This window comes from Acipenser ruthenus, chromosome 9, assembly GCF_902713425.1.
Source record: "Acipenser ruthenus chromosome 9, fAciRut3.2 maternal haplotype, whole genome shotgun sequence".
Lineage (NCBI taxonomy): Eukaryota > Metazoa > Chordata > Actinopteri > Acipenseriformes > Acipenseridae > Acipenser > Acipenser ruthenus.
In genome coordinates, this window is record NC_081197.1 from 52695573 (window position 1) to 52720988 (window position 25416).

Sequence of the window (25416 nt, forward strand, 5' to 3'; positions counted from 1 at the left end):
TTTTTTTTTACTTTCTTATGTTGTTTTTTTGTTTGGGTGCTTAAAAACGAGAGCTATAATTATGTAAGAATGCGTTGTTAAATCCATCGGCTCTCTACATCGCTGAGTCGGAAGTGACATCACTTGGTGCTCATTAGTGTGGGTAATTTAACAACAGTTTGGTGAATCAACATAGTTGATAATTAATACCGAAAGGTTGCTGCCGAGGCATGCAAGGTTGTGGTTGACCTGTGCGAGCTGAAAGCGCATTGGGGCGAAGGTTTAGTTATCCGACAAATTAGGAGCTAGCTTGTTGTTACATTCAAATGTAGAAAGCAGCTAGCCTGCAACTGTAAATATTTATACATATTAATATATGAATGGATACACTTTCAAATACAGTTCGCCCACTTTTCGCAATGTTGTAGCATATTTGTTTGAAGTATAAAAGGATAAATAACATACACGATCAAAAAAAAAATCTGTTCTCTCATACCGAATTCTTGACCGTCACCAGCTCAGTCGGCTACTCTAGATAAGTTGGAACAATACTGCTTATCAATATGTTTATTAGCGCTATTATATATTTATTAAAAATACACAACTCCATACCCATTTTCAAAAGATTTTGGCATCTCTGAATCTACAATTACATTGATAGTATCTCCGAAACTTCCAGTGGAAGCGGCCATTTTGGTGTTGCTGCAGTTCACCGACTCTCAACCCCGGTGAATCCGCTGCTTCAGCGGTGACGAACCGGTGAATTTAACAACAGTTCGTTGAGCAACTCCTGCTGAATTTCGGTTTGGTGAATCCGCTTTACATCGCTGCATGCAGCGGTGAATTTAACAACGCACACTATTATAATGGTACATCTGTATATTTTGTTTTGCTATGTTTTTGTAAATAAGTTTATAATTTAAAATAATATAATAAAGGTCAAGGATGATAAAGATAAAAAAAAATTATCAGTTTGTTTCATCAGTAGAAAGTTTGCGTTGTTGTTTTATAGGCACCGTCCAAAAATCGTGCTCACGAAAAAACGGCACTGCCAGTGTAGTACAAAATTAATACAACGCAGGTGAGAGAAAAAGTGTGACGGGAGCTCACCGTGTCCCAAAGACAACTCAAACAAAATGCAGATCACTCTCAAATACATTTCAAATCACACACAAATAAAAAAAAAATACATAATAGAAAAACTCATAAATTCATAAACGTATAGTGTAAAACTAAACACACAAAGCAGAGGTGCAAATTAATGTATCTTTCCCACAGATATTTTCATGAACGTAACCTTTCTATTTCTTATATTTCAATATCAATAAATCAAAACACAATACAAAAATATATCGTGCCGCCCATAGTTTCTGGCGTGGTTCAGGGTCGGCTCCACAAAACGCACAGTAGAAACGGGTATTTCAGGGCTCTTCACGGGTCAAGAATGACAGTGGAAACCGGGTATAAAAATGACTGGCCACTTTATCAGGACTGGTCTACCCGAATCACCCTGGTGTGGGCGAGACAGAGGCTTCAGGCATCTGCCATATCCACAAACTGTTTAAGTGAAAATCAAAACAATTATCATTGAAACAGACTCGAGAATAAACAGTAGATGACAGTGGATAAACCCTCCTAAAATACAAGGATATCTTCATTTGAGAAAGAGAATAAAGCTATTGTTCTCGTAATTGGTGCTTCACACCAGACGCAATGCGATTTTTCATCAGGCGACAAGATACTTTCGCAGTAACATGACCATACACACCTGAAGTGACACAGACGCAATGCGACAGATTTGAAAACTGCCAGATAAAACTATTAAAAATTGCTATTAACAAAACTATGAGCAAGACTGGTACATATTCGTCAACATGATATGGAAATTATGAGTGTCCAGGCGATCTTTCAGGCGTCTTGTGTGCTCAGACCTGGGGTATCCTCTGGGTGGCTGGCCAAACAGTAGGCTCTACAGGGAGTGTAGAGCCTCAGGGAACGTTGACCCGTGTACCAGCAGATTGTCCAAGTACACCAGGCAGCGCTGTGGTGGGATCCCATTCAGTGCCTTCTCCATCAGCCACTCAAAGGTAGCAGGCGAATTACACAGTCAGAATGGCATGACTCAAAACTGCCACAGCCCCCAGCTGTGGAGAAGGCAGTCTTTGGCTGGGCTGCAGGGGCGAGTTCAACCTGCCAATAGCCGCTTTTTAATCCTGCGAGCTAAACCAGGCTGAGCCAGCCCCCAAGGCATCACGGCACATTTTCACTTGTTGCATCGTGTCTGGTGTGTAGGGACCCTTAAGGCTGCCACACACCAGATGCAATGTGATTTTTCATTGGGCGACAACATAATTTCTCAGCAACATGACCATACACACCAGAAGCAACACAGAGGCAATGCGACAGACTGGAAAACTGCCATATCAATACAACTATAAAAATTTGCTATTGACAAAACTATGATCAAGACTGGGACATATTTGTCAACATGATGTAGTAATTACGAGTGCCTTCTCTGACGGTATTTCAACCTATAGGGCAATAGATCATACATACCAGGCTTATCCAGTGCCTTTGAAATGGACTCCCCTACATTACCTTTCAAATCAGTATCTTTACCTGGGCCTGGCGGGTAATGTACTAAACTGGTTTAGAGCTTACCTTTCAAACGGACAGTTTTTTGGTTTGCTAGGGGAGTCAGTGCATGAAAAATATCTCTGCAAAATGTAAATGCTGCCTTAGAAGTACAGTAACTACCTGTAACTTTAACTGTAACTTTAGCTATATATTTTACAGAGTAAAAAGTTACTGAACTAGTTACAATTTTGTTCAAGTAACTTGTACCTGTAACAGATTACTTTTTGAAAGTAACTTCCACAACTGTAGTATACTGGTAATACGACCCCACCTGAATCTTAGACTCACATACCTATTTTTTAGAAAGTGGTTATGGCTAATTCAATAAATCATACCTGTCTTGTACTTCCATTGGCAATGTAGGTCTCACATGTGGAGTTTTGAACCAAACATGTAAGAAACTGATATCTGGTGCCATACTAGGTTCAGAAAAGTTACATCTAAGGAATGACCTCCCAAGTTATCATCAATCAAAATAAGCAGTATTTATGTAATAACCAAACCAAACAATGTTTTCCATTTTTTAGAGATTTCGTTTTCTTTTTTATTTAATATGCACAACACTTTACAAGTCAAAAAAACTTATAAATATAATATAATATAATTTAGTGCTTTGCCAAAATAAAATATATTAGTAAAGCATATCATTAGCTATTTAGTCGACCACTTAATATTTATATACACAACTTAATTTGACTTGAAATGCCATAGGCAGGATCTTAGGGATGGTATATTGACAGCAGGTTGGTCTTCACACTCAGGAACTTTTCCAAATTCTTTCAGAAGACTGTAAATATGATCAAACAAACAATACTTAGCACGGAATTGAAATTGTCTTTTTTTCAGCAAGGCAAGTTTTCAGAGAAGAAAAAAATAGTTCTGCCTAAAACTAGCAAGAAACTACTCAGGACAATAATGTAGCTCCTCCTTTCTACAACTGTTGTTTTTGGTTGTTGAGCCCTGCAGTGTGAATATACACTGCTGTGTAAAAGTCTTAGACATGTTGCATTTTTCTACTCTGATGGATTATGAGCATCAACAATTTACTCAAAGTCTCCACTAGTGTTTTCTACTATTATATCAACCTTGACTTGCATAAAGAAGGAAAAACATAGTGAAAGGAAAAACACAGTGAAATAGCTCGCATCACTCGATTTTCAAGGTGTGGTATCTGAAGCATAATCATGAAGTTCAGAGAAACATCATCTGTAATTGACAAACCCAGGACTGAAAGACCCAAAAAGCTGTCTAACAAGGATGAGCAATACTTGAAGATAATATCCTTAAGGAATTGAAAGAAGACAAGCGTTGAATTGACAACAGAACTGGCAGAAGGCACAGGTGTCATTGTCCATCAAATCAACAGTACGAAGGTCACTCTTGAAATCAGGAATTAAAGGCTGTGTTGCAGTAAGAATACTAAAAGGCTAAAATATGCACAATAACACAGAAATTGGACTATGGAAAAATCGTCTTTTGAGGGAATGCACTCATTTTCAGATGTATGCTTGGGGTGTTAGAACACACTTGCTGCCAATCAGTTTCTTACCACTTGGTATCAGGCTTTGTCCCAGTATTTTACAATAATAATCGCTATCTATGACGTGAAATTGACCATGGCCACTTGATGCTATCCACCCCCACACCATAATGCTGCCATGACCCTGCTTCAGTAGTAACTCTTTTTCAGGTATGATAATGGACATTAAAAAGTTTCCAAAACAAGAAAAAGAATATATGTAAGAATATTATGACAACAGTGTTTAAAAATAAAGTTGCATGCTATTATAGTAAATTGTAATAAAAACAAAAGGAAATAAACCTATGTAATGGTCAGGACAGGTAGGGAATGCAAACTTAATGACGTTAATATACAGAAAAAAAAACGAATAAATACATACTGCATCATAGACCCTTTTCTTCCTCCTCCCTGTTAGCTTTCGTGCCATATGCATTAAGGGGTGTACGGATAAAGACTAAAACAAAGAAATGCAGTAAACACAAGACAACAAAATATTAATTATGTACTGTCAGTACTTGAGACATAAACAAATAAGTGATGGGACACTGAAATACATAAATCAATCAGTGTAAAAGACCTCTGTATGAAAGGTATTAACTTGGCAAAGCAGTCACTACCACAGTACTAAAGCTGGTACTGTAGTTACAAATTTATTAACCATTTAACATACAAAGCATTGACTACCCTTAATTTTACCATTGTAAATCTGCAATCTCTCCCTGTGGATACAATGCACTTACCCTGCTTTACCATGGTCAACCACAACTACAATGCTTCAGCAGAATTATCTGTGATGTATCACGCTTTCACTATGCATTTGATATGCATTCATTTTGCTATGCTTTTACTGTGCTATAGTGAACTTCCATTAAAGGAACATCAATTAAATAACTCTAAATTAGACATTACTATTATGGACACAAAAAATTATGTACTGTAGTGCTATTGCATTTACTACCTGTGTTTATCTGAAGTGGTTTCTGTATGTGACAGTTGCAACTAAGCAATAATTTCGTAATAGTTGTTCCTTTTTTGTTTTTTTTTGTAAATGACCATCAATATAGAAGGACCATCTGTCGAAAGTGAGCCTTCTAAGGTATCCATGCATGTATAGTTAAGCCCATAAGTTTTTTTGAAGGGTAATTGTAGGTTCACTTTATATATTATAACTATATACATATGTACATAAACTTCCGACATAAATCTTAATTAGCATTTGCTAGTTGTTTTACTTGTGACTTACTTACCCCAGAACCCTGTGGTACATGTGCATCTTTATTCTTAGCATAATGAAACAAGAACTATACAAAAAAAAGAAAAATGTTTCAGTGTAATACACTAATAATGCACACATTGAATAATGTTGATACATAAAACAATTTAAATATGTGACTTGCCCTTTTATACAGGTCCTGAATATGTTCCTGTTGTCAAACATGTTGGAATATTTCAAATGATAATAATATGTTAGTATATTTCAAAAGTATATATATATATATATATATATATATATATATATATATATATATATATATATATATATATTTAACATATATATATAAGCAAAGGTTGGTTATCAAACTGGTAATGTAAAAGGAAAAAAAAACTATTAAAAAAACTATTGAAAAAAGTATAAAGATTCGGGTGGTTAACATTTGTATTTCCTTATGAAAGAGGAATTCTAATTACCTCTGGCTGATTTGTACGCGAACTCTGCTGACTGCAACATAAAGCCAATCTCTGCAAAGAAAAATATTATTTATACACAGTCAACACGTTATTTGATTTGAAGTTTTATAATAATATTCAATGAATGTACAGCCATGGCCAAAAGCTTTACATCACCTAGAATTTTAGGATTGAGCTGTATAAGACAAAAAAAAAAAAAAAAAATACTGTATATGAACATAATTTAGATATTTTATTTCGCATCATATAATCAAATAAACTACAAAATTAAATCCATGTGATTGGTATTAAGTACTAAATATTTCTTAAACTTTACGGTTTCCGTTTCAATTTCAGCAATTACATTTTCAATCAGTCACATGCACATATCGTTTTATTGTAACTACAATAATACCTCGCTTGAAGGCAGGTCGTCTGAATAGGCTTTGTAAGGCAGCGCATAACCTAAAATGAAAAAAAAAAGAAGTACATGAATTAGATCAAAGTCTTGCGCTACACGCGTCTTTAGCTTCAGCAGTGCTTCGCAATAGGATCAATTCTTTTCAAGGTTTGACCCGTTTTAATCTCAAATATGCACGAATGTGAAACGTAGTAAAACTCTTTCTAACCGCAATTTTTAACCGAGATATCATGCAAATGCGTGTATCTTATCATCCCCGCATCATCCACGTTCTCAGACAAGTAAGCTACACACTCATGCGGTTTCAACCACTGTCTTTTCTGACCAGCAAGATTGTTGCGCAGACAGCCTGTCGAGGATGATAAAGATATTGGACAGGAAAAGATACAATCTATAGTTAAGACACCTAATTAAACAAGTGCGGCACACGACAGAAAAGCAGTGCCAGACAAAAAACAGATTAAATGTCTAAATATTAAACAATGGTAACTTTGCTTACAATATTGACAGATGTGTTTATTATTATTATTATTATTATTATTATTATTATTATTATTATTATTATTATTATTTCGAATCGTTTTATTGTAATGCTGTAACTGTTCTACACAGTAAACGTACTTTTTGTCCTTTTGTCAAACAATTAAACAATTAAACTAAACACTAAGAGATCTGTTAAAAAATATGTTGCACATTATTTATTTTTAATTCTCAAACATTTGTTTTTAGTATACAAGGTTCTTTACCAAGTGTTATATGCCATGAGAACAGCCAGAGCAGAAAATTACTACTCTCTTCACCGAGCTAACGATATCAATTGACTTATGTTGATACCTTATATTTTCTATAAAAGAATCACGTTATACGCAAACGGCAACATATTACAAATTGCTTACCTGAACTTGTTGGTATTGTATAAAGGCAGTAAATGGCAAAGAGAACATACACCTGATGCAGACTTCTCATACTCGGTGCTCTGTTGTTGTTCATACTTGTGCTGAGTGCTCTCCAGCTCGAGCCGTTGTTCGATATCTTCTTACGGACCACGTAATATAATCCATAGCAGCCAGCCCACGAGACACTTTTAATCACTGTTGGTTATTATAAAGGACTTCCTGTGTAACCAATCAGCACCCTGTTGGAATCCCGTGTCGCCCATAAAATGTCGTGATGTGTCCTATTGATGGGCCAAGATCTTTCACAGTAATTGGTCATGTTCTTGTTATTTAGATAAAAAAATAAAAGGAAGTTTTTTTCCTCATTAAAAGTGACAGAAGGTACTGTTTTATATAACTTTTTTTAACCTTTAGTTGGACCTATTCAATTAAAATGACTAATCTCAATGCAGAAAATAAATAATGTACTGTTATTACTTATTAAGGCCCTAAATCCGTATCTTACTGTATAGCAACATGTATAGCCTTGAATCTATTTTGACATTGTCATTTTATTAATATTTATTTATTTCTTTATTTTATTTACTGGGCAGATGCCTTTATCCAAGGTGACTTAGAGGTATTACAGGGTAGTACAGGATTACAATGCAAGATTCATATTTAAATACAGTACAGTTTACAGTAAATGCAACAATACTAATAGAATATATATATAAAATAGTATGCAACAATTTAGGATTACAACAAGTTATATCTCCAATGACATAGTGGTGCAATAATACATTAGCAGAGGATCCAGTAACATAAGTCAGGCAAGTCCAGTGCTTGGTAGGGGGGTTGGATCAGGAGATCTACAAGAGCAGACGGAGGCAGTGGAAGGCAGTGAGAGACGGAGCAGTCCTGAAGTTCTCCGGTAGCTGGTTCCACCACAGAGGGTTGGAAAGAGAAGGAGTGGGTACTGGAGGATGGAGAGTGGAGGGAAGGGATAGGGCAGTGTGGTGTAGAGAGGTAGGCAAGAATGCTTAAGTTGAATGCGAGCAGAGATAGGGAGCCAGTGGAGGATGCGAAGCTGAGGGGTAGCATGAGAGTAGCGAGGCTGGGAGAATACAAGACGAGGAGCAGAATTCTGAATGAGCTGAAGGGAGACCAGCAAGCAGTTACAGTAGTCCAGTATGGACAGTACCAGAGCTTGGACCAGGAGTTGGGTGGAATAAGTAGTGAGAAAAGGACAAATTCGGTAGATGTTGCTAATAAAGAAGCGGCAAGTGTGTGTCAGGGAAGAGATGCATTGAGAGAAGGAGAGAGGGGTCAAGAATAACACCTACATTTTAAGCAGAAGGAGATCGAGAAAGAGTGATAGTCAAGGGAGACTGAGATGGAGGGTCAGAGGAGGGAGAGGAAGTAGAGGAAGTCGGATTTAGAAAGGTTGAGTTTTCTTTTTTTTAATACCACAGGATTTCATTTTTTGTTTAGCTTCAATGCATTTGGTTGAACATTTAAAAATCTATTTCAGTTACTTGTAAAAGAAAAAAAAAGAAAAATCACTTTTTAAAACCACTTAAAGGTAGGGGTGTAACAGATTTCACTTTAACTTTGTATGGTGTTTACAGTCATTGGAGTGGTTACTCAAATACTGAGTTTTTTATTGTTTGATAATCCTATGTTAAGCTGCTTTAACTACGAGTTCAGGAGTTGCCATAGAATTCTGAAAAATGACTTTTTAAACAAACATTGATCCTTGTGAATCAATCACATTGTTGGTACAATTGTCAGTACCTTGTCGAGTTTACTAGATGTGAAAATGAAATCCCTGCTTGTGGTTCCTGCACTTCAACACTCAATAAAAGCCTGATAGCACAATGTAAGTTTGCTTTAAAGGTACTCTATAACTACATGGAAAACTGGATACATTTCATAAAACATTTAAAAGGTGTCTTCACCAAAAGAAAAACTCAACTGAACATTTTCTGTTAAAACTAACTTCCAGGGGTCAATTCTCCAAACACTTTACTCTATTTGCAGTCATTCTCTTTTTTGAAAGGGATCCTTTATTATAACATACATTTTCTTTAACCGCAAGTAGATTCAAATGTCATTTCATGTATTTGCTGACCCTTTCTCTCGTCTTTTTATGATGTTTGTGATCATTGAATGTGGTTTAGGGTTCTGATGCTCCAATATTTTCTTTTTTTTTTCTATACCTGGTTTTACCTGCCTTACCTCTGCAGCAATCACCCCAGTAATTAGATATGTTCTGTAGTTCCAGTGCTGATAACCCCTATGATCACTAGAAATATCAACAGCAAAACAGTAAGGCTTGTGAGAATGTTGTTATAGCCGTGATTTACACTATTACATGATACAGATTTTATAATAAAATAACCATTTTCCTTTAGATCTATAAGGATTTATTCTAAATAGTATTAAATCCCCATTCAACATGTCTTGCTTTTACTGTAGGTTTATGACAGTCGACCTTATTAGTCTATTTTGACTGTATGAGTCATTGCCAAGACAGTTAGTAGGAGCTTATTTCTTATGCCTATCTCACAGCATATTCCAATTTACAAATGCTGACATGGTTGATCCTGTATGTAAGTTGAAACTATGTGTTATTGCTGCAATTACCCTTTTCACACTGTCAGTCTCCTAGTTTTTTGGTGCTATAATGCCAATATGACAGAATGTAAAACAGTAGGTGTTCAAAATTAGATTCACTGTGTTACCATGCTATGAAAATTAACCATTTGTAAAAAGAAGGAAACATACAAGCCTGGGTTTCACCATTCAAAGTGTTAATAGATACTCTGAACAAGCTCTTATGTACAAGGCCAGTGTCCCCAACCAGATAAATATACAGCCAATATAACCTTCAACATCAATGCTTCACACTGGCTGGCTGCTAGCGCTCAGTGTTCCATGGGCACTGAATTACACATAATAATGTGACAGAGACCTCATGATGCAAAATTCATCTCAGCTCAGCTATATATTTGTGCAGTTTTTAAAGAATGGCTATCACTAATGTCTTGTGTGAGCAATGCCTTTTCATTTTAAAAAAAGTTTTCAAGAGCAGGATTCAATCTGACATTTAACAAGACTAAAACCTATGCCGCTCGTGTACAGCAGAAAGCTCTGCTGGCTAAAGTGATGCAAATAGTGATGCACTGGCACCTACGTACACTACCATAGTACTTCTTATTCCAGTGACGCTACAGCTAACATCCCATTTCATACTCATTATTGTATCAGATGTTACTCCTAAATGATTGACATGATAGTTGCCACAGAGAGAGCTACAGTATGGCACCCTGATGATGCAACTGACCACTATGAGCACAAGAAAAGGAAGGCTGGCAACAGGAAGCTTTGGATATTGGTAACTTCTGAAATATTTTGCTAGGTATGCTGTAACGTGTTGTGTGTGCAGCCATGGGAGCCTCTGTTAAAGACAGGTTTCTGATTGCTCTTGGATATTCCGTTTTATTTAGATTATATAATGTTATTCCAAGGGGAAAGGTTTTTCTTTTTTGTTCATGGAATTTTTGAGTGTATCAGAATGATTGAGTGTATCAGATTGGGAAATATATGGTGGTGTCTCTCTGTACATCCGTCTGTTTGTCACACGTACATTTTTACATGCATCTTGATAACATATGAAGTTATTCCACTGCAAACCAGTCATGTAATATATATATATATATATATATATATATATATATATATATATATATATATATATATATATATATTTACTGTGATTCTAACACCCAATTGCTTACATATAGGTCTTAAATACCACGTATCCAATTTCCATTAAACTATTAATTGCCATTTCTTCTATACTTTTTTATGCATACTGTTATAATTTACAATAATTTATAATTTACAGCTGTGGCAGGGAATGTATGCTACTGAACTACTTGTTTTGAAAAACACAGTCCCCTCGGGATTTCTGCTAATGCTTTGATGTGTTTTAGGACTAGAGTATGTTCTTTAAATTTATGGATCCACTTTATCGGTCTTGTGTGCTGGAATGATTGCAGTGGTGAGTGACAAATTAATGGCAATGTGTCATTCATTATGACTGGAGTAAAACGTTTACATCATGGCATTAGAATAGAATGAGCAGGCATTTACAACTCACTGTAGAGTTACTGAGGCAGTCTACATGGGGAAGGATGGATTATTATTATTATTATTATTTATTTATTAGCAGACGCCCTTATCCAGGGTGACTTACAATTGTTACAAGATATCACATTATACATTATTTCACATTATACAGATATCACATTATTTTACATACAATTACCCATATATACAGTTGGGTTTTTACTGGAGCAATCTAGGTAAAGTACCTTGCGCAAGGGTACAACAGCAGTGTCCCCCACTGGGGATTGAACCCACAACCCTCCGGTCCAGAGTCCAGAGCCCTAACCACTACTCCACATAGCATAAAACAACGGACAAATACCCTATTAGTCTTAGACTGTCGACTGGCAGCTGCTCATCAGGAATGGACAGGGATCACTATTGAGTGTAAATGTCAACAGCAGAGTTGAAATCTGCGGCATTACATTTAAATAATTCTGTACATAGAAATGCCTAGTCTTGCATTCACTTGTTACTAATATTTGCATGTTGTGGTTTCATAGAACATTAATGTACTGTTTTAGTAGTGAACGTTGCATACCTTGACTTCGCCAGTGCTTAAAACATCTTATTTATGCTTTATATAAGCATTGCATTTTACATATTGTAATGTACATTGGGAAAAAAAACAACCTCATTACACCATGGGTATCCAAAAGTCTGCAAGGTGTTTAAAACCTTTTGGAGGAATACTTCAACATTCCTCATCAAATGGTTTCAGGGAAGCTGAGTGTGGAAATCTGCAGCAAAGTGTGCAGCTGATTGTACAGGGCTTTACCAGCATAAAATACAGCACCACCAAGCAAAGCTGCAAGTAAAAATATTCAAACCTACAACTGCCAGAGAAATAAAATACAGATGAAAAGGTATTTTTATATAGACAAGCTTAGTTATTCAGAACTACTTATCTACCAAAAACATCACATTTAAATATTTGTTACATCACTGCAATATTAATGAAATACAACAAAGGTATCAAAATTATAGATTTAGATATTAAAAAGCTGTTTCTCTACTTCCAAACACACAAAAAAATATAAATCACCCCTTTAATGAACACTCTGATTGCTTGATCCTGTAGGTGGTAGCGGACGGTGTTTTTAGCCAAAAGTGGATTGAGCTTCATGTTCACAGTCACTGTTCAAGACCAATCACCACATGCCCCCTGGTGTCAGCCATCTTAATGCAAGCAAAACTAAAACCCAGCCCCCCATAGAATGTAGGGTGATTCAGAAAATCAATTCATTACAAAAAAAACTTTGTTTAAAAAAAATATTATGGTTTAAACTTGAAGCAACAGGAAATGGCTGACAAAAAAATGACAATTAAATGAAATGCCATACTACCCATTACTCAGCTGCACCAGGTTAGGCTTTTAGCATAGATACTGAGAAATGGGCAGGGTAGCATTCAATGATAAGGGGAGCAGTAAAATGGCAGAGATAAGAAATGTAATTTTAAAACAATAGCAACAACACCTTTAATGTGGAAATGTTCCACTAAACAATGATAAGGGGAGCAGTGACCGTATTGTTTCCATGGAAATGGACAGTAAACAAAACAACTCTTGTGATCTTGCATGCAGCATTTTGTTTATTTTTACTAATAATGAGTGTATTAGTATTATAGCACTAATAAGTAAGATATTGTAGTGAATAACTGAGATTATAAGCATACAGAAGCACATTCTGTGTCATTTTATGTGAATGTACAGATACAGATTAGGGTTTGGGTTAACCCCTTAATGCAAGACATTCTTTCACCTGAGTGGTTTTATGAATTTAGAGCCTTTTGTTAAAAAACAAACACAATACATGAACATTTATTTTAAAAATCAATAATACTAAGAACACCTATATTATATAAATGAATCACTGTCAGAAAATTCTGATTCACCAGAATCAGACGCCAGTTTGCCAACAATGATTCATCTAATCATCTTGCCATCTATTATTGTGTGCATATCAATTTCTGTACATAAACAGTAAACATATACACATAATATCCTATTATCAAAGCAGTGTTTTACAAACAGTAAGAACACAATAAACAGTGCTGAATATACTACAAAAACTCTAACTATTATAAGGAAACATACTAAAATTGCTATATAAATGCTATAATAAAAGTTTATTCTCAGGATCTTTAGCAAAAATGGACACTACTCTTGATTATTTTCTCAAAATAAATATTTATAAATAGAATAATACTTCTTCATTTCATTATTAATCAGTAAAAATTTATATATACATATATACATTTTGTTAATGAAACATCTGCTTATATCCACTCCTTTCTTGATATTTATGAATGTTGTAAAAACATAAATATTAAAACCCATGAGACAGAGTAACTGTTGTAATATAATGAAGTCAATACATTGGATTTACAGTGTTTTTCTGTTCTTTCTTATCTATAAACTCTGATGTTTTCTTTCTGTGTGCTGCTGAAACTTTCACTGCCCTTTAAAATTGAAATGTCCCTCTCAGTGATGTCAGTGACCCCTCCCCTATCGAATGATATGAAGTGCGTTTTTGTTGTGTTTACCCGATCATGGGCCCCGAAAGACACTTCAGTACGATCGTCTTTACACAGTCACGGTCCTTAAAAGGGGTAAGGTTAGGGTGAGGGTTGTTGATGCTGGATCATTGGGATCCTGTAAGAGCTGACTTTACAAAGGTTTGAGATCAATCAGCAACTAGAAAGAGAAGAACTGATGGGCTGAATGGCCTCCCTCAGTCAACATTGTTCTTATTTTTTAAATAATACAACTACAATTATGAAATGCCATATGCTGAACTTGTGATTTCACATCATTGTTTTGGGGGGGTGATCTAACCAAACTACTGTAAAGACAGAAATGCATTCCCATGTATCGCCAGAATCTGATATTCTCAATAACATATACTAAATAATATTAGCACCAAGTTCCATGACAATTGGATGAGACCTTTATTTTTATATTCCAGGTCTGGTGACCTAAACAATAATCCCTCGGCAATACACAACAATGTGTGCTGCACGGGGTAAACAATAACGGGATTGCAGTCCCAACTAATAAACACAATATCTGACCCACAATAATACAGACACGGTCACCAGTCCTGGGTGCTTGTAGTAGTGCTCGTGGTGGGTGATACAGTTTATTTAGTGACTATTGGTGAAGTGCCGTTCCGGCTTAGTGCTGGCCCTAGGCGACAGCTCCGGAACTGTGTTAGCTGTCTGGTAATGTGCAAGACAAGACGAGACAATTACAAGACAAAACACTCACGGTACTTTTTACTGCAAACGTAATACCGATCCACAAAAAGGGAGACAAAACCGAACCAGGTAACTACAGACCAATAAGCCTGACTTCTATTATATGTAAACTTATGGAAACTATAATAAGATCCAAAATGGAAAATTACCTATATGGTAACAATATCCTGGGAGACAGCCAGCATGGTTTTAGGAAAGGGAGATCGTGTCTAACTAACCTAATTGACTTTTTTGAGGATGCAACATTTGCAATTTCCAGAAAGCTTTTGACAAAGTCCCGCATAAAAGATTAATTCTCAAACTGAACGCAGTAGGGATTCAAGGAAATGCATGTACATGGATTAGGGAGTGGTTAACATGTAGAAAACAGAAAGTACTGATTAGAGGAGAAACCTCAAAATGGAGTGAGGTAACCAGTGGTGTACCACATGGATCAGTTTTAGGTCCTCTGCTATTCCTAATCTACATTAATGATTTAGATTCTGGTATAGTAAGCAAACTCGTTAAATTTGCAGACGACACAAAAATAGGAGGAGTGGCAAACACTGTTGAAGCAGCAAAGGTCATTCAAAATGATCTAGACAGCATTCAGAACTGGGCAGACACATGGCAAATGAAATTAAATAGACACAAGTGTAAAGTATTGCATGCAGGCAGTAAAAATGTGCATTATAAATATCATATGGGAGATAGTGAAATTGAAGAAGGGAACTATGAAAAAGACCTAGGAGTTTATGTTGACTCAGAAATGTCTTCATCTAGACAATGTGGGGAAGCTATAAAAAAGGCTAACAAGATGCTCGGATATATTGTGAGAAGTGTTGAATTTAAATCAAGGGAAGTAATGTTAAAAATATGCAATGCATTAGTAAGACCTCACCTAGAATATTGTGTTCAGTTCTGGTCACCTCGTTAAAAAAAGGATATTGCTGCTCTAGAAAGAGTGCAAAGAAGAGCAACCAGAATTATCCCGGGTTTAAAAGGCATGTCGTATGCAGACAGGCTAAAAGAATTGAATCTATTCAGTCTTGAACAAAGAAGACTACGCGGCGATCTGATTCAAACATTCAAAATCCTAAAAGGTATAGACAATGTCAACCCAGGGGACTCCTTTGACCGAAAAAAGAAACAAGGACCAGGGGTCACAAATGGAGATTAGATGAAGTGGCATTCAGAACAGAAAATAGGAGGCACTTTTTTACACAGAGAATTGTGAGGGTCTGGAACCAACTCCCCAGTAATGTTGTTGAAGCTGACACCCTGGGATCCTTCAAGAAGCTGCTTGATGAGATTCTGGGATCAATAAGCTACTAACAACCAAACGAGCAAGATGGGCTGAATGGCCTCCTCTCGTTTGTAAACTTTCTTATGTTCTTATGTTCTTATGTTCTTACTTTAGGAACAGGGTCTCTCACAGCCCTTCTCAGTTTATTTACACAAACCAATGTGAAGGAACAGATTACGATTCTCCGTCCCCTTTTATGCTGTCACACATGACCCCTTGGTAAACGAGTGCAACCGCCTCTCCAATCTGCGGCTGCCACGTCGTTTCACTTCCGGGTCAATGCGTTATTGCAATGGAGTCTCTCCCCCTTCTTGGCTGGCCGACTTCTCTTGAACCCTGGGAAAGAACTGTCAGACTGCTTAGCGCCCTCACAGGTCGGGAGGGTGATTTACAACCAAGAATCATTGTATTTCTGTCACACATACTCACACTGTTTTTTTATCCTCCTCTACCTCCTGTCGATAATTGCCTCACATTTTTTGATCATGGACTTATTTATTTTTGTATCCAGTTGGGGTTTTTGGCCATAGGTTACCCACACTAGGGCGGTAGCCTGACACCCACTAATGATGTGTTATTCATTTACTGATGTCATCTGATTCAAATTAAATGTTTGTTACCTGAAGATTATTCAGGTTTCTTGGAAATAGGAGGGGGGAGCAGGTTAGGTTTTGATTTTTTCAAAGCAAACCAAATGTATTACCTGCTAGAAATTGTGCGTGTATGTCTGGAGAAAAAATATATGGGGGGACAAGCAGTTCAGGAACTGGAGACATTCACATACAAACAGTATGGTCGGGACAGTCCCGCTTTCCTAGCAAATGTCCCGCATCCCGATGCATAGGAAGAAAGTCCTGATATTTACACATAGAAAAAAAATAATTTATTCTGCACAGTAGTTAGTGAAAACCACACGCTGTTCTCTTCGTGCGGCTGACACATCTGCTGATCACTAACTTACCGGTATACAAAGGTAAGAACGCTTTATTGTGTCTATGTTTACTGTCATGCTGGTCGTGCGGCGTTGAGTGGAGAGGATACGTCTATTATTACATGATAGTGTTTTTTGCGTATGACCCCTCCCATGTTAATTAGTGGCTAATGTTCACTAAGCATTTAACACGTTGTAATTAAATAATCTTATATTACGTGTTGGGTGCCAGTATTAGTTTTTAAAACGTATTTTAGTGCTCTGTTTTCATTCAGTTCTGCAGTATTTTCTCGCCTACTCTGGTGAAATTCCTCTTAGTTCATTTTCAGCTCGTGTGCTGCCTGTTTGCGTTGCTATGCAGCTGCTACTGCCAGATTTGGTCTGTTTCACTCTTACTCCTTTTATGGACATACTACTACCCTGTGGATTTACAGGAAATTGGTGTTACATGTATACGACTCCCCCACATAACAACAACTGCCATTTCAGCAACACGCACGTTGTGCCACGATTACAGCTTTATATGCTTGCAGAAGTTCTTCGTTTGTTGTAGAATTAGACGGTTTTTTTGTGTTTGTTTTTTGGTCACAATTATTTAAAAACAGTAAGTAAATGTGAGTTGTTGCTAACGTATTCGAAGCAGTCAGCATTGCGTTTGTTGTCGGACGTGTTAGTGGAAGGTCCTTTTCACTTCCTTCTCTGAAGCAAAGTAACGCAGCGTGATTGTAGTCGGACGGACATACAATGCAGGTGGGTGTATAAATGATATTAAATATTACGTTAATGTCGAAATTAATATACGAGCCTCGTCGTGTACATCTTACTAGTTGTGTGTGTGTTACTGAACATGTGCAGACTACCAATGTATTAGAAATAAACTATACGTGATGTTCAAAGTGTTGGTACTATTCAATATTCAACTAAAATAAATTGGGTTACAGACAGTAATATATTGAACGTGATCACAGTTACATCTTTGGCTTTCCAGACTGAGATGGGTTAGATTTTGCCACAGCTTAAGTCTATTCTGACTTAGGCGAGTTAATTTTCAGAAAAACTGACTGACTCTCAGTTTGTCTTCTTTCCATACAAGTTTATTATTATTATTATTATTATTATTATTATTATTATTATTTGAAGATAGAGAAGGCAATCCGGTTACAAGTAAACCGAAGGGATAGGGAGGGAGGCAAAACCGGCAGGGACTGTTTCTCCTCATCGCGCTGCAGCGAACCCTGCTGGCCAAGCGCCCAGTGTGCTCAAAAGCGGGCGCCCACTGAACCTTCAGTACTCCTGGGTTAAAATAAGTGGCACCCTACATTTATCAAAATAAATACTTTTTTTTAAAAATTGATATCCCAAAGCTACAAATTGTTAACTTAAGGTGTAATTTTGCGAGACCGAACAGAACTGGACAATCTCATTTGGTGGAACGTGTGTTATGCTTGTTCCTGGAAATAAGCATTGATAATAGTGAAAACCTTACTGCTGATGGTACAGAAGTGTCATTTATAGATAATGTTTGAGTCTTTTGCTAATAGAGTACATTACCTGATGTTCTGGCTCTGTTTATTTCCATTACCAGTGCTATATAAAAAAAAAACATTAATAAAGTTATCCTCATTGATATAAACATGTTTAAAAAAAAAAAAAAAAAGTTTTGTTATGGTTACTTCACTGCAAGGCAATAAAATATAAAACATTATTATTTATGAACAGAAATAAAATGTAAATGTTTAAAAAAAAAAAAAAAAAAAAAAAAAAGCTTATTTCTTTATTACAATGAAGAAACTACATTGCACTGAAGTAGGTACATGAAAATGCCTTAAAGCAGTTGTTTTCCTAATATTAAATATCTTTTTGAGAAGGAACATGGTATTCCAAAAAAAGGACCTCTCATTTGCTTATGTAATGTCCATCGGTATATACAGTGCCTTGCGAAAGTATTCGGCCCCCTTGAACTTTGCGACCTTTTGCCACATTTCAGGCTTCAAACATAAAGATATGAAACTGTAATTTTTTGTGAAGAATCAACAACAAGTGGGACACAATCATGAAGTGGAACGAAATTTATTGGATATTTCAAACTTTTTTAACAAATAAAAAACTGAAAAATTGGGCGTGCAAAATTATTCAGCCCCCTTAAGTTAATACTTTGTAGCGCCACCTTTTGCTGCGATTACAGCTGTAAGTCGCTTGGGGTATGTCTCTATCAGTTTTGCACATCGAGAGACTGAAATTTTTGCCCATTCCTCCTTGCAAAACAGCTCGAGCTCAGTGAGGTTGGATGGAGAGCATTTGTGAACAGCAGTTTTCAGTTCTTTCCACAGATTCTCGATTGGATTCAGGTCTGGACTTTGACTTGGCCATTCTAACACCTGGATATGTTTATTTGTGAACCATTCCATTGTAGATTTTGCTTTATGTTTTGGATCATTGTCTTGTTGGAAGACAAATCTCCGTCCCAGTCTCAGGTCTTTTGCAGACTCCATCAGGTTTTCTTCCAGAATGGTCCTGTATTTGGCTCCATCCATCTTCCCATCAATTTTAACCATCTTCCCTGTCCCTGCTGAAGAAAAGCAGGCCCAAACCATGATGCTGCCACCACCATGTTTGACAGTGGGGATGGTGTGTTCAGGGTGATGAGCTGTGTTGCTTTTACGCCAAACATAACGTTTTGCATTGTTGCCAAAAAGTTCGATTTTGGTTTCATCTGACCAGAGCACCTTCTTCCACATGTTTGGTGTGTCTCCCAGGTGGCTTGTGGCAAACTGTAAACGACACTTTTTATGGATATCTTTAAGAAATGGCTTTCTTCTTGCCACTCTTCCATAAAGGCCAGATTTGTGCAGTATACGACTGATTGTTGTCCTATGGACAGAGTCTCCCACCTCAGCTGTAGATCTCTGCAGTTCATCCAGAGTGATCATGGGCCTCTTGGCTGCATCTCTGATCAGTCTTCTCCTTGTATGAGCTGAAAGTTTAGAGGGACGGCCAGGTCTTGGTAGATTTGCAGTGGTCTGATACTCCTTCCATTTCAATATTATCGCTTGCACAGTGCTCCTTGGGATGTTTAAAGCTTGGGAAATCTTTTTGTATCCAAATCCGGCTTTAAACTTCTCCACAACAGTATCTCGGACCTGCCTGGTGTGTTCCTTGTTCTTCATGATGCTCTCTGCGCTTTAAATGGACCTCTGAGACTATCACAGTGCAGGTGCATTTATACGGAGACTTGATTACACACAGGTGGATTCTATTTATCATCATTAGTCATTTAGGTCAACATTGGATCATTCAGAGATCCTCACTGAACTTCTGGAGAGAGTTTGCTGCACTGAAAGTAAAGGGGCTGAATAATTTTGCACGCCCAATTTTTCAGTTTTTTATTTGTTAAAAAAGTTTGAAATATCCAATAAATTTCGTTCCACTTCATGATTGTGTCCCACTTGTTGTTGATTCTTCACAAAAAATTACAGTTTCATATCTTTATGTTTGAAGCCTGAAATGTGGCAAAAGGTCACAAAGTTCAAGGGGGCCGAATACTTTCGCAAGGCACTGTAGTCATGCGTAGGGGTTCATCAGACCCCAAAATGAATAGAATGGCAGAGTTCAATATATTTTATTCACCTATCACATGCAAAAACAAACAGACAATAAAGGCCTATATCAGCTTTTTCACTTATGGGTTTTAATAGACGTTTATTCCTACCAAAACGACTTGCCTTCAAATGTCACTTTAAAAAAATCAAATTGATTAGGAGCAAGATTGACTTAATGAGCCTTTCTTTTCACTCCTGCAAATGATGCACAACAAAAATCCCTCAGACCACTGTTGTGGAGGCCTGCTTTCTCCTGTTGTAAGTGAAGGGACAGAGGCCCTTCTATTGAGGCTGTGGATTAGGTAATTTCCTTGAGCTCTGTGCCATATGAAAATCATGGTTTATGATGTCACTTAACCCCTCGTAATGCACTGCAGCCCATGTAGTATGTGTGTGTGTGTGTGTGTATATATATATAGATAAAATAAATTAGCGTATATTACAAATCTGATATCTGAGGGCAGCGCTTATTCAAGGGCGGTGGTAATTCAAAGTAATATAGTAATAACAATTTATTGGTTCAGAAAATTCTTCTTTTTTGTGTCAACCAGCAGCCTACAGCTATGGCCATTAAAATGATGTTAATCTGATATATATATACGTTTTCTATTTTATTTTTTATTATCTGATTTAGGACCCAAACGCAGACACAGAGTGGAATGACATCCTTCGGAGAAAGGGCATCCTTCCGCCCAAGGAGAAACCAAACCCGGAAGAGGAACAGATTGTACAGCAGCAGCAGCAGCAGTCAGTGGGTGAGTTGTCCTGACTGGTACTCTGGCAATCCAACAGTGCTACATACACATCAACATAAGAGGAGCATTCCTCAGTTCTTACTAGTTTTACACTGTGGGGTCTGTTTATTCTTTCTTATTCTTATTCTGTTTATTATTCTTATGTTCTTATAACTTCGATTTACTGAAGATGCCTTTTGATTCCCCAGTGAAAACGTACGAGGACATGGGTCTGGATGAGCTGGAGGAGAATGAGGATGAATTCAGTGAGGAGGATGAGCGGGCGATTGAGATGTATAGGTCAGTCTGGTTACAGGGTGTCTTCTACACTGGGCAGTGTTGATAATGGATACACTGAAGTGGAATATGGGGTCAGATCTTCATCCATTCCCTGTTAGACTCAGCAAAAATTGAGTTTGTCAGTGAACTTTTTAGGTCCGTTATCTGATAAAAGAGACGACTGCTGTTAATTTCACAAGGTACATTTCCTTGCATATTAATTATGCAAATAAAGTCAAATATGTATTACAAATAATTGCAACGCCGTTGCTTGCTGTAACCCATCTGAAACTGTTACACCCATACCAAATAACTGTATGCACTTAAGAATACAACGATTTCTCATGATTTTATTACAAAGACATAAACCAGTAGAGGTAGTTAATCTAAATCTAACAGAGGATTTTTTTCATCTTGTCCTTCCACAATGGTCTGTGTTGTTCATTAAGGACATCTTGCAATCCCAATGTTCTAATGGATAAGCAGATTTATGTCTGGAAGATCAGTTTCTTATGTTTTAACAATTTTGAGTACTATCATTTGCAGGCAACAGAGATTAGCTGAATTGAAAGCCACCCAGTTGAAAAATGTATTTGGGGAAGTTACTGAGATATCTGGACAGGAATATATACAACAAGTAAACAAAGCTGGGAAAGACACCTGGGTCATCCTGCATCTCTACAAACAAGGGTAAGTTCAGCATTTGCTTTTGTTAGCAGCCATATTGAAATCTGGCATTTGGAATATAGTTTACATGTTCTTCATGTTATGCTATGAAGGATAGGAATATACATTTGCAATACATACATATAATCTTTATCAAATTTTTACACACAATTACCCAAGCTGTAGTTCGTTATTCACTTCTGGACTAGTTATTTCTTTCAGCACTGCAGACCTCTGAAGAGGTATAGATAATACTCATCTGAAATGGGCTGCAGTGTCATCTATTATTATTATTATTATTTATTTCTTAGCAGACACCCTTATCCAGGGCGACTTACAATTGTTACAAGATATCACATTATACATTATTTCACATTATACAGATATCCCATTATTTTTACATACAATTACCCATTTAAACAGTTGGGTTTTTACTGGAGCAATCTAGGTAAAGTACCTTGCTCAAGGGTACAGCAGCAGTGTCCCTCACCGGGGATTGAACTCACGACCCTCTGGTCAGGAGTCCAGAGCCCTGACCACTACTCCACACATCTAGGGAAAAACACTCCACAACAGACCAGTTAGCCAGTCCCAGACTTGGGTATACCCCTGTAGAACTGTTGTATGCTTTTCTCTTCGTTTCAGACATTGAAACTGGTTTATTTAGTTTAGTTTTTGTTTTTTGCAGTTACTTGCAATGAACAGCTCGTCCATAACTTTCTGTGCAATAAGGAAAATTGCTTACAGATTGACTCCTGTATTAAATATCGTACAAACATCAGAAACTGAGCTGCAGCAAGTCCCTTGCTACAGAATCAAAGCCTAGTGTAGAAAAAAAACATATATATATAACTATTTAATGTCAGACCTATATCTAATTTCTTGACAAAACCCTGGCAAATGATCTGCAGTGATGGTTTTAAACCTGATTTAATCATAATTTGGTTTAGCTGCAAAAAAAATATCAGCTGATTTTCAAAGGTAAATACAAGATTAGTGTTTAGCTAGGTCTGTGAAACCAGCGGTATGTCTTTAGTAATCACCAGGCTCTTATTTGTTTTTCTTTCTTTCTTTTCTTTAGCATCCCCCTCTGTACTTTGATAAATCAGCATCTCAGTTCACTAGCAAGGAAGTTCCCACAGACAAAATTTCTGAAGTCAATCTCGACAACCTGTATACCCAACTACCCTGACAGGAACCTGCCAACTATATTTGTATACCATGAGGGCGACATGAGAGCACAGTTTATTGGTCCACTAGTTTTTGGGGGCATGAATTTAAAAATAGACGGTAAGTGGTAATGAAAATGTACTATATGCTTCTATATAAGACATAGGGGTCTGTAAAAAGATTGAAATAAATAACTCGGAAGGTTAATTCATGGAAAATAGCTCTAATTAGCACAGTGGCAAATGCACTGTGAACATGTCGCATTGTGCTTTATTAGAAAATGGATCAGAGATGTGCTTTAACCTGATTGGTCAATATGAGATCCCTGTTCTCTGGTAAAGGATCTTGAATGTTATTGTTCAAACTGTTAAATCAGTGTTCCAAATCAGTCCACCGGAAAATACATCAATACAGTATTGATTTATGTGTTTTACCTTTTTTCTGCTTGACGAAAGGAAATCTCTGTTCTTGTACTCTGAATGTTGTCTGTCAATGTACACTGTCAGCTTCCTCGCTGCCTGTACATTCAATCATAACCACAACAGCAATAGCAACTAGTCTCTAGTTTGAATGAAGAAATCAAACAACTGGATGCAGACTGATTTAAGTGGCTTTATTTCAGCATATAACCACAAGCACAGTGCGCTCTTCACTAACAAAGGCTTTGGATAAACTTTATGAAGCCACTATGAACAAGTTACTGAACAAACAGCCCAGTTCGGATTAACACATGTAGATATTCTGAATTGCTAAAACCTTTTTTTTTTTTTTTTACACAAATACATGAACATGCACTGAAATCCTAATTAAAAATTTAAAAAGTAACAATACTTTTAATCTTTTACATGTTTTACATTTTTTAAGAGGTAGCCTTCTCTGTCTAATTTCACTGGTATCACTGACTTTGGTTTTGTTTTGTTGTTTCTTTTTTAAAGAACTGGAATGGAAACTTTCAGAATCGGGTGCAATTAAAACAGATTTGGAGGAAAACCCCAAAAAACAAATCGAGGACAAGCTGATGACATCAATCAGGTGCACGGCTCCGACAAAAAAGGATAGCGATTCAGAAGATGACTATTAGACAATGATTTTTATTGTATTTTTAAATCACGATACACCTTTGATCTGGTATTCATGGATACTGTGTTAAAATCTATTACATGCCTTCCCTACATTGTGTGGCAAATTTCAGCATCTGTCACTGTGGCAAATTTTTTCTCTGAAAATGTGATATCAACTGAATTAACCGTATGTACACAGAAAAGATTGCCAAGGTGGAAAATATATTCTCAAAGGACTTCAGTAATGTAAAGTGTTTATAGATCATGTAAAACAAGTACACTTTACATACCTACAGCTAAGAAACTACAAACATTATTGTATACTCCTGTTTTATGTAAAAAATAAAAAACAATTCTTTGCAACAACTCGATTATTAAACTGGTCTCAAAGAACAGAAATGCATTGTTTTTAAAAGATAAACCACAAAAAATCCCTTCACATTGTATACTTTTTTTTTTTTTTTTTTCTTATCGGTTAAAGGTGTTGCCCTCAGTGGTTGAAAACATATTTTTACATCTACAGGGTGATTCATAAGCCGCATACCATATGGAAACTGTCATGTGACTTTGGCCTATCTGGATACTTTTCATAGAAGGCTTCTTTCTGACGCACGATCCAGCAAACTTTTGTAAGGTGGAGGCTGGTCGCGAACCGCCAGAAATGCATGCTGCAAACAGGCATCTTAACCACTATGCAAAAGATCCAGGCTTGTCTGCATTTGTGGTTAGAGAACTCCTATATCACAGTCATGTGCCATTACAAATTCTGCACTGGAACTGCTTCTGCACACAAGTAAAGAAATATTTAAATAAAACATTCCACTCATCTATTAATAACATTTTCAAAGGAAACAGTATTTTACTTAGAAGTAGGTCACTCTTTAGATTTTCTCAAGGAGCCAGGTTTTATTTCCTTTGGTGTGCTCATAAAAAATCTCAGGAATGTATTGGCACTTTGCAAGACTTGCAGAATAATGTTGAAAAAAGATAAAGCGTCTCAATAAAACCTTGAACCGTTCTAACTAGTGAACTCTTAACTGACACATCTGTAAGATTTTCTTTTCAATCAAAAGCTGTTATAGAAAAACAAATTATCTTTGTAAAAGTAATATTTTAATTTTACACAAGGGAGTTTGTCTCTAAAATGATCAC

The 25416-nt window shown here is 36.6% G+C and overlaps 2 protein-coding genes across 2 annotated transcripts; one reads left to right on the top strand and one right to left on the bottom strand.

Moving 5' to 3' along the window:
* Window positions 1–3134: 3134 nt before the first annotated feature.
* Window positions 3135–7251, bottom strand: LOC131737998 (neuromedin-S-like). The gene is made up of 7 exons (XM_059030556.1): window positions 7124–7251; window positions 6222–6271; window positions 5828–5878; window positions 5536–5562; window positions 5386–5439; window positions 4518–4592; window positions 3135–3403 (listed from the first exon to the last, which is right to left on the bottom strand). Exons 1-7 carry the CDS (start codon window positions 7215–7217, stop codon window positions 3374–3376), a joined length of 381 nt encoding a protein of 126 aa, XP_058886539.1. The 5' UTR covers window positions 7218–7251; the 3' UTR covers window positions 3135–3373.
* Window positions 7252–17225: 9974 nt separating this feature from the next.
* LOC117405919 (phosducin-like protein 3) lies at window positions 17226–24630 on the top strand. Its single transcript, XM_034009442.3, has 6 exons — window positions 17226–17505; window positions 20989–21109; window positions 21298–21388; window positions 21914–22057; window positions 23115–23323; window positions 24139–24630. The coding sequence occupies exons 1-6, from the start codon at window positions 17500–17502 to the stop codon at window positions 24282–24284; spliced, it is 717 nt and encodes a 238-aa protein (XP_033865333.1). The 5' UTR covers window positions 17226–17499; the 3' UTR covers window positions 24285–24630.
* Window positions 24631–25416: the final 786 nt, after the last annotated feature.